General features: G+C 37.3%; 1 protein-coding gene across 1 annotated transcript in view; it reads right to left on the reverse strand.

Annotated features, from left to right (window-relative positions):
• Window positions 1-2,111: 2,111 nt before the first annotated feature.
• The window catches only part of FAM135A (family with sequence similarity 135 member A), a 67,682-nt gene continuing 58,598 nt past the window's right edge, over window positions 2,112-11,195 (reverse strand). Inside the window, exon 9 of the mRNA XM_017859763.1 lies at window positions 2,112-4,438. Within this exon, the coding sequence (XP_017715252.1) occupies window positions 4,274-4,438 (165 nt within the window). The 3' untranslated portion in view covers window positions 2,112-4,273. The remainder of the gene's footprint in view (window positions 4,439-11,195) is intronic.

Here is an 11,195-nt window from a genome sequence, read left to right on the forward strand (position 1 = left end):
TAAAAAAAAAAAAAGAAAAGAAAAGAAAAGAAAAAACAAAATAAAAAAAAAAAGAAAAAAATACCCTGAAGATTACCTTTCCCATGTAAAACTATTTCTTGCTACTGGCCTATACTTCTACTGGTCACTAAAAATAACCTTCAAACAGACTTTTATTTTGTGGAAGAGGTATCAACTCTCCTCTTAGTTTTATAATGTAGGGGTTGGCAAACTACAGCCTGAGAACCAAATCTGGCCCAACACCTGTTTTTGTAAATAAAACTTTATTGAAACACAGCCACATTCACCTATTCATATACCATCCATGGTGGCTTTCATGTTACAACAGAGTTGAGTAGTTAAGGCAAAAATGTGTGGCTCCCAAAGCCCAAAATGTTTACCATTTGGTCCTTAACAGAAAAAGCTGATTCTTGTTCTACAGCATAGAAAATTGGGTTGCTGGTTGTGTATTCTGACATACTTTTCAAGAAAACTTTGCCTGAGGTATTGGTATGCATTCACCTCACCTCTCTATGAGGTGGACTGGCTTTCAAGTCTTGTCAGAGTCCTAAATTTCCAAAAAAAGAATGTCAGTGAGATCCTTTAATGCTTATCAACGTCACTTTAATTTACCCTGAAAACTGGCTACCTTTCTGATACTATTACCATAATTCATTGTTATTCAAAATCTTGGTAATGAGAAATGATGTTCATGAAAATTGCCGAAAAAAATACATTCCATTCATTATGTTATTCATTCTAAATTGCTACATTAAGATGATGCCAGACCATTAGTAAGTTGAATACAGTGATGACGCTATTTCATCCATTGTAGAATCCTTTTTTTTTTTTTTTTTTTTGAGACGGAGTCTCGCTCTGTCGCCCAGGCTGGAGTGCAGTGGGCGGATCTCAGCTCACTGCAAGCTCCGCCTCCCGGGTTTACGCCATTCTCTCGCCTCAGCCTCCCGAGTAGCTGGGACTACAGGCGCCCGCCATCTCGCCCGGCTAATTTTTTGTTTTTTTTTTTTAGTAGAGACGGGGTTTCACCGTGTTAGCCAGGATGGTCTCCATCTCCTGACCCGTGATCCGCCCGCCTTGGCCTCCCAAAGTGCTGGGATTACAGGCTTGAGCCACTGCGCCCGGCCAGAATCCTTTTTATTTAGCCCTTTAGAGAAGGTGATTGATCTTTAATAAAGAACTTCTAAGAAAAAGTCCTATAAAATAACAGTATTTGATATATGGATCCTATTTGCTACAATATAGCAAAAATAATGAAACAAAACAAAACACACAGGGAGAAAATTCCCACCACCAAAAATTGCTTTTTTGAAAAGACAAATAAAATAACAAAGGTCTGGTAAGACAATTCAAGAAAAAAAGAGTGAAGGCACAAACAACTAGAAACTAGAATAAAATCAGGAATGAAACTAGAAAACATTAGATATTGTAGATGTTAAAAAGATAATTGAAGGATACTATGAACTACTTGATGTCTATAAATTAAAAAAACTTAGAATCGGTAAACTCCTCGAAAAATGTAATTTACCAAAACTGATTGAAAAAAACTATAGTATCCTCCAATACTGTGTCATCTTAATCTAATCACTGGGAAATATAATACAAACCCAACCTGAAGAATAGTTCACAAACTTACTGGCCAATACTCTTCAAAAAAGTCAAGGTCTTGCAGATAAGGAATTAGTCCAGATTAAATGAGTAAAGGAACATGAAAACTGAATTCAATGTGACCCTGAATTTGATCTTGGAAAAATTTGTTATGCAAAACATTAGTAAGATGATTGGTAAAACTTAAATATGGGCCATACATTAAATATCAGTATTGTATCAATATAAAATTTTCTAAAGTAGATCAGTGTACTGGTTAACTAAGAGAATGTCCTTATTCTTAGGATATATATGCTGAAGTACTTAATCATAAAAGAATACTATGTCTATAAATATCATATTGCTCAGGAAAAACAATGTTAAGTATATATGTATGCATATTTACATGTGTATCTACCTACAAAAAAGAGGCAAGGATAAAGCAAATGTGCCAAAATGCTGATTTGTGATTCTGATGAAAATTCTATAGAAGTACTCTGCATTATCTTTTTTTTTTTTTTTTTTTCGAGATGGAATTTCACTCTTGTTGCCCAGGCTGGAGTGCAGTGGTGTGATCTCAGCTCACTGCAACCTCCACCTCCACCACCTGCCTCAGCCTTCCAAGTAGCTGGGACTACAGGCACTCGCCACCATACCTGGATACTTTTTGTATTTTTAGTAGAGATGGGGTTTCACCATGTTGGCCAGGCTGGTCTTGAACTCCTGACCTCAGGTGATCCACCTGCTTTGGTCTCTGAAAGTGCCGGGATTACAGGTGTGAGCCACCACTCCCAGTCAACTTTTTAAAGTCTTCTGTAAGTTTCTGATTATACTTTAGAAGCTTTACAGTTTTGCCTTTCACATTTAAATCTTCAGTCCACTTGGAACTGAATTTTATTTAATATTTACCACATGGATACCCAATTGTCTCAAACATCATTTATTGAAAAATCTCACTGATCCACATATGTTATGTCCAAAAATGGCTATGTCCATGTCTGGCCTTTCTCTTAGTTTCCTTCTATTCTAAAATTAAGACCTCCAGTTCATTAAAAAACAATATAAAGTCAATGAAAACAATAAACCATGAATGAGAGAGGCTCTATTAGTAAAAACACATAACAAAGGATACACAAATGTATTAGAAATAAAGAAGAAAAAGGTAATCTTATTAGAAATGGGCAAAAGATTAGAATAGGCACTTCATATGGGGCAAACCTGCATAACCAATAATCACACAAAGCAGTGCTCAACCACATGGGTAATCAGAGAAATGCAAATTAGGCCTCAATAATATACCATTTCACATCCATCAGTTTGGCAAAGTTTAAAAAGCTTGCCAGTATCAAGAGTTGGAGAGTATGTGGAGTAACAAACTGTGCTGGTGGGAGTAAAAATTGGTACAACTCTGAAAACTGTCACATTAGCTAGTAAAATTGAAGTTATGCATACCCTATGACTCAGCAATTTCCCTCACAGGTAAGTATTTCAGATAAACTGGTATGCCAGGACATATATACAAGAAAGTTCATAGCAGTTTGGTTTGTAATAGCTACTGCAAGTTAGAAGTAATCCAAGTATCTATCAACAGTAGAACGGATAAACAAATGTGGGTATATTCAAATGGAGATATATTACAGCAATGATAATGAACAATCTACAGGTACTGTCAAAAAAGATGGATTAATCTTCTAATGTCTTGAGTGAAAAAGCAAGATACAGAAGAACATTACTGTACAATTTCATCTATATAGAATTCAGTAACAGGTGGAAACAACCTCTACTATTTCACATGCATACATAGGTGATAAAACTAAAAGAGAAGTAAGGAACTCGTCACCACAAAAGACAGGATAGTGATTACTTCTAAGTATTAGGAAAGGTATAGTAAGTGGAAAAGACACAAAGAAAACATCTGTAGTATTGAGAGTATTCTACTTCTCGATCTCGATAATAACTGAAAGCGTGTATGCTTTTAATTATTTGATAAAATGTGCGTGTTTCATGCATTTTCTGACTTTGAGTATATGTTATGTTTTATAATTAAGAAAATTTTTTTTAAAACGGAAAAGAAATTAATGATGTTTGGAGGAACTCTAGCATGTAAGGTAAAATCAGGGTGCATGCAGAGTATAAAAGGAAAAAAGATGGAAAGATAGTTATTTAACATGTAAAATCTCTTTAGATGCTATACAATAAAACTGCATAGAAATTCCTGCATAATGTCCATACTAGGTCTACAGCAAACATGTATGTGTAATGTGTGGACTGCCCCCTCCACCCTGCCAAGTTTATAATACACATTCCTTTATTAGGTCAGTGATAGAAGAAGGGAAGGAAAAGGAGAAGAGGAAGACTAAGTTTGAGATAGCTCTCTAGTTCCTGATTCCTGTCCCTAATGAGGCTTGGCTATTAATTCCTATTCTTAGGTTCCAGGGGCTATTCTGTATCATATATTTTCCAATTTTACTTACTTTTAGGTGGTTTTTCTTAGCAGCAGGGATTGTGATTGAAACAGGTCATATGCTTAACTGTATTGTTCCATTTCATTATTAATTTTGGAAGTCAAACAATAACATTATGATAAATGTCTTCTGATTTATCAATATATAGGTAAAATCAGGTTTGTGTTCATAAAATTTTCTAAAGGTAAATAATACTCATTAAAATGCTCTAAAATCACTTCTCTTTAACTTACCCTCAAAGTATGGTGCTCTTGTGCTAATAATATTCTTAGTTCTTCGTGTAGTGTTATAACTTCCAGAAACTGTCCCCATAAAGCCATCAAAAGTGAGCAAAGTTGTGCAAGATTCATATTGATAAGTTCTGCCAGTTCATCAGGATTCTCTATTTTCTGAAATGAAAAGAAAAAAAATTTCACTGTTTCCCATTTAATGTAACATACTTAAATATGTTATTGAGAATATTAATACAAAGGCAAATTTGTGATTTAAAAAAAGAAATGTGCATTTGTATGTGCATGGACATGTGTGTAGAGAGAGAAAGATCAATTGACAATGGTTTTTCAATTACCTGATAGTTACTGAAGCCATTTTCAACAACTTAACCAATATTTCAATATCTAAGATGTCTTGTTAACTGAAATAATGTCAATTGTAAACTAAAATGACAAATTAGGATGCTATAGAGAGTGATCAGCTTCTAACATCAAAATACTGGGAATTTTAAACACAGTATTCAAATAATGATGAGTTATATTTTTTTTGAAAGATAATATATTCTTAAGATTTTCTTCAACCAGCTAAGAAAATACTTAAAATATGTATGATTCCTTAGAAAAAATTGAGATACTTTCTGAAGTAGTCCTTTTCTCTCACTCCTATGTTCTTAGGTTCTACTTCACTTGTGAGTAATCCTTTCACAGAGTTGTCAAACACTTATTTTTTTTTCATTTTTAACAATTCACTCACTTGCTATTTACTGAACACGTTTGAAATGCTAATGGCCTAGATTCTAGAGATACAAAGATTAATATGAGAAGTTCACGGTCTAGTGAGGAGAGAAAAGCAGGTAAACAAACTATTATAAAATACTGTTATTAGGACCTGATTGGAAGATGGCCGAATAGGAATAGCTCCGGTCTGCAGCTCCCAGTGACACCAATGCAGGAGGTGGGTGATTTCTGCATTTCCAACTGAGGTACCCAGTTCATCTCACTGGGACTGGTTAGGCAGTGAGTCCAACCCACAGAGGGTGAGTAGAAGTAGGATGGGGCGTTGCTTCACCTGGGAAGTACCAGAAGCCAGGGAACCTCCCTCCCCCAGGCAAGGAAAGCCATGAGGGCTGTGCTATCCAGCCAGATCACTATGCTTTTCTCACAGTTTTTGCAATCTGCAGATCAGGAGGTTCCCTCATATGCCTACACCACCAGGACCCTGGGTTACAAGCACAAAAGTGGGCAGTTGTTTGGGCAGACACTGAGCTAGCTGAAGGAGTTTTTTTCATACCCCAGTGGTGCCTGGAACCCCAGCAAGACAGAACCGTTCACTCCCCTGCAAAGGAGGCTGAAGCCAGGGAGCCAGGTGGTCTTGCTCAGTGGGTCCCACTCCCACCGAGCCCAGCAAGCTAGGAATCAATGGCTTGAAATTCTCGTTGCCAGCAGAGCAGTCCGAAGTCGACTGGGGAAGATCAAGTTTGGTAAGGGAGGGGCATCTGCCATTACTGAGGCTTTAGTAGGTGGTTTTCCACTGACAGTGCTAAGGAGGCTGGAAGGTTTAGACTGGGTAGAACTCATCACAGTGCGGCAAAGCAGCTGCGGCCAGACTGCTTCTCTAGATTCCTCCTCACTGAGCAGGGCATCATTGAAGAAAAGGTAACAGTCCCAGTCAGGGGCTTACAGATAAACTCCCATCTCCCTGGGAGAGAGCCCCTGGGAGAAGGGACAGCTGTGGGTGCAGCTTCAGCGGATTTAATCGTTCCTGCCTGCTAGCTCTGAAGAGAGCAGCTGATCCTGACAAGAGGGATTCTCCAAGGACAGTGCACCAGCTCTGAAAGTGACAGGGAGAATGGAACCAAGATGGAAAACACACTTCAGGATATTATCCAGGAGAACTTCCCTAACCTAGCATGACAGGCCAATATTCAAACTCAGGAAATACAGAGAACACCACTAAGATTCTCCTCAGGAAGAGCAACCCCAAGAACACATAATCTTCAGATTCTCCAAGGTTGAAATCAAGGAAAAAATGCTAAGGGCAGTCAGAGAGAAAGATCAGGTTACCTACAAAGGGAAGCCCATCAGAATAATAGCAGAGCTCTCTGCAGAAACCCTACAAGCCAGAAGAGAGTGGGGGCCAATAGTCAACATTATCAAAAGAAAAGCATTTTCAACCCAGAATTTCATATCCAACCAAAAAGCTTCATAAGTGAAGGAAAAATAAAATCCTTTACAGACAAGGAAATGCTGAGGGATTTTGTCATCAGGCCTGCCTTACAAGAGCTCCTGAAGGAAGCAATAAATATGTAAAGGAAAACCAGTACCAGCCACTGTAAAAACACACGAAAATATAAAGACCAATGACACTATGAAGAAACTGTATTGACTAATGGGCAAAATAACCAGCTAGTATCATGATGACAAGATCAAATTAATAGGTAACAATATTAACCTTACATGTAAATAGACTAAATGCTCCAATTAAAAATACAGACTGGCAAATTGGATAAAGAGTCAAGACCCATTGGTGGGCTGTATTCGGGAGACCCATCTCATGTGCAAAGACACATATAGGCTCAAAATAAAGGGATGGAGGAATATTCACCAAGCAAGTGGAAAGCAAAAAGAAAAAAAAGCAGGGGACGCAATCCTAGTCTCTGATAAAACAGATTGTAAACCAACAAAGATGAAAAAAAAGATAAAGAAGGGCATAAAGGTAAAGGGATCAATTCAACAAGAGCTAACTATCCAAAATATATATGCATCCAATACAGGAGAACCCAGATTCATAAAGCAAGTTATTAGAAACCTACAAAGAGACTTAGACTCCCACACAATAATAGTAGGAGTCTTTAACATCCCACTGTCATTATTAGACAGATCAACAAGGCAGGCAATTAACAAGGACATTCAGGACTTGAACTCAGCTCTGGACCAGGTGGACCTAGTAGACATCTACAGAATTCTTCACCCCAAATGAATAGATTATACATTCTTCTCAGTGCCACATAGCACTAAAATCGATTACATAATTGGAAGTAAAATACCCCTCAGCAACGGCAAAAGAATGGAAATCATAATAAACAGTCTCTCAGGCCACAGTGCAATCAAATTATAACTCAGGATTAAGAAACTCACTCAAAGCTGCAGAACTACGTGGAAACTGAACAACCTGCTCCTGAATGACTACTGGGTAAACAACGAAATTAAGGTAGAAATAAAGAAGTTCTTTGAAACCAATGAGAACAAAGAGACAATGTACCAGAATCTCTGGGACACAGCTAAAGCAGTGTTAACAGCGAAATTGACAGCACTAAATGCCCACATCAGAAAGTTGAAAAGATCTAAAATCGACACCATAACATCACAATTAAAAGAATTATAGAAGCAAGAGCAAACAAATTCAAAAGCTAGCAGAAGACAAGAAATAACTAAAATCAGAGCAGAACTGAAGGAGATAGAGACATGAAAAACCTTAAAAAAAAAAAAATCAATGAATCCGGGAACTGGTGTTTTTGAAAAGATTAACAAAATAGGTAGACCACTAGCCAGACTAATAAAGAAGAAAGGAGAGAAGAAACAAACAGACACAAAAAATGATAAAGGGGATATCACTACTGACTCCACAGAAATACAAAGTAACATCAGAGAATACTACAAACACCTCTACACAAACTAGAAAATTTGGAAGAAATGGATAAATTCCCGGACACATACACCCTCCCAAGAGTAAACCAGGAAGATGCTGAATCCCTGAATAGGCCAATAACAAGGTCTGAAATTGAGGCAGTAATTAATAGCCTACCAACCAAAAAAACTCCAGGACCAGACAGATTCACAGCCAAATTCTACCAGAGGTACAAAGAGGGGCTAGTACTGAATTCCTTCTGAAACTATTCCAAACAATGGAAAAGTAGGGACTCCTGCCTAACTCATTTTATGAGAACAGCATCATCCTGATACCAAAACCTGGCACAGACACAACAAAAAAAGAAAATTTCAGGCCAATATCTCTGATGAACATTGATGAGAAAATCCTCAATAAAATACTGGGAAACCTAATCCAGCAGCACATCAAAAAGATTATCCACCACGATCAAGTCGGCTTCATCCCTGGGATGCAAGGCTGGTTCAACATATGCAAATCAATAAATGTAATCCATAAACCACATGATTATCTCAATAGATGCAGAAAAGGCCTTTGCTATAATTTAACATCCCTTCATGTTAAAAACTCTCAATAAAGTAGGTACTGATGGAACATATCTCAAAATAATAAGACCTATTTATGACAAACCTACAGCCAATATCATACTGAATGGGCAAAAGGGGGAAGCATTCCCTGTGAAAACCAGCCCAAGACAAGAATGCCCTCTCTCACACCTCCTATTCAACCTAGTACTGGAAGTTCTGGCCAGGGCAATCAGGCAAGAGAAAGAAATAAAAGGTATTCAAATAGGAAGAGAGGAAGTCACATTGTCTCTGTTTGCAGATGACATAATTGTCTATTTAGAAAACCCCATCGTCGCAGCCCAAAATCTCCTTAAGCTGATAAGCAGCTTCAGCAAAGTTTCAGGATACAAAATTAATGTGCAAACATCACAAGCATTCCTATACACCAATAATAGACAGAGAGCCAAGTCATGAGTGAATTCCCATTCACAATTGCTACAAACAGAATAAAAAACCTAGGAATGCAACTTATAGGGGATGTGAAGGACCTCTTCAAGGAGAACTACAAACCACTGCTCAAGGAAACAAGAGGACACAAACAAATGGAAAAACATTCCATGCTCATGGATAGGAGGAATCAATATTCTGTCTATACTGCCCAAAGTAATTTATAGATTCAATGCTATTCCCATCAAGCCACCATTGACTTTCTTCACAGAATTAGAAAAAACTACTTTAAATTTCATATGGAACCAAAAAAGAGCCCGTATAGCCAAGATAATCCTAAGCAAAAAGAACAAAGCTGGAGGCATAACACCACCAGACTTCAAACTATACTACAAGTCTACAGTAACCAAAACAGTATGTTACTGGTAACAAAACAGATACATAGACCAATGGAACAGAACAGAGGCCTCAGAAATATCACCACACATCTACAACCATCTGATCTTTGATAAACCTGACCAAAAAACAAAACAAAACAAACAAAAAAAAAACCAATGGGGAAAGGATTCCCTATTTAATATATGGTGTTGGGAAAATTGGCTAGCCATACACAGAAAACTGAGACTGGACCCCTTCCTTACACCTTGTACAAAATTAACTCAAGATGGATTAAAGACTTAAATGTAAGACCTAAAACCATAAAACCCCACAAGAAAACCTAGGCAATGCCATTCGGGACACAGGCATGATGGAAAAGACTTCATGACTAAAACACCAAAAGCAATGGCAACAAAAGCCAAAATTGACAAATGGCATCTAATTAAACTAAAGAGCTTCTGCATGGCAAAAGAAACTCTCACCAGAGTGAACAGACAACCTACAGAATGGGAGAAAATTTTTGCAATCTATCCATCTGACAAAGGGCTCATAAACAGAATCTACAAGGAACTTAAACAAATTTACAAGAAAAAAACAACCCCACTGAAAAGTGGACGAAGGATATGAACAGATACTTCTCAAAAGAAGACATTTATGCGGCCAACAAACATACGAAAAAAAAGCTTATCATCACTGGTCATTAGAGAAATGCAAATCAAAACCACAATGAGATACCATCTCACACCAGTTAGAAAGGCGGTCATTAAAAAGTCAGGAAACAACCAATGCTGGAGAGGATGTGGAGAAATAGAAAGGCTTTTAAACTACTGGTGGGAGTGTAAATTAGTTCAACCATTGTGGAAGACAGTGTAGCGATTCCTCAAGGATCTAGAACCAGAAATATCACTTGACCCCGCAATTCCATTACTGGGTATATACCCAAACGATTATAAATCATGCTACTGTAAAGATACATGCACACGTATGTTTACTGCAGCACTATTTACAATAGTGAAGACCTGTAACCAACCCAAATGCCCATCAATGATAGAGTGGGTAAAGAAAATGTGGCACACATATACCATAGAATACTATGCGGCCATAAAAAAGGATGAATTCATGTCCTTTGCAGGAACATGGATAAAGCTGGAAACCATCATTCTCAGCAAACTGACACAGGAACAGAAAACCAAATACTGCATGTTCTCACTCATAAGTGGGAGTTGAACAATGAGAACACATGGACACAGGGCGGGGAACATCACACACCAGGGCCTGTCAGAGAGTGAGGGGCTAGGGTAGAGATAGCATTAGGAAAAATACCTAATGTAGATGTCGGGTTGATGGGTGCAGCAAACCACCATGGCACATGTATACCTATGTAACGAACCTGCACTTTCTGCACATGTATCCCAGAACTTAAAGTATAATTAAAACAAAATAAAATAAAAATAAATTTCTGTGTGTGTGTATGTGTGTGTATATCCCCAAAGGCTGCTTATCACATATGATACTGCTACTCTCAGTTTATTTTTATTTCTTTTTAAAGTCTGCAGTTCAGCAGGCTTTTCTTCCCCCACTCATATCACACTTTCATTTATCTTACCTAACTCAGAGAAGACGCTAAACAAAAATTAAACAAAATTAGTAAGAAGGGGAGGAATTATGATCATGTCCTATTCACTTTTGTGACTCTAGTTACTGGTACATAGTAGTAACTCAAATATTTACTGAGTGAATAAATGAGTGAATGAGAAGTTATAGTTTTCAGATAAAAAAACTTACAGAATTTATAAAAAACATTTATATGTTTACAGAATTTATGGAAAATATTTACATTTCTATGAAAAAGAGCTCCCATAATTTATGGAAAAGGTTTATAAATACCAGAAGCTGGAATGGAAGCTAAGAGTCAAGATATAATGAATAAAGATTC

This window comes from Rhinopithecus bieti, unplaced genomic scaffold (genome assembly GCF_001698545.2).
Source record: "Rhinopithecus bieti isolate Rb0 unplaced genomic scaffold, ASM169854v2 scaffold_50350, whole genome shotgun sequence".
Classification (NCBI taxonomy): domain Eukaryota; kingdom Metazoa; phylum Chordata; class Mammalia; order Primates; family Cercopithecidae; genus Rhinopithecus; species Rhinopithecus bieti.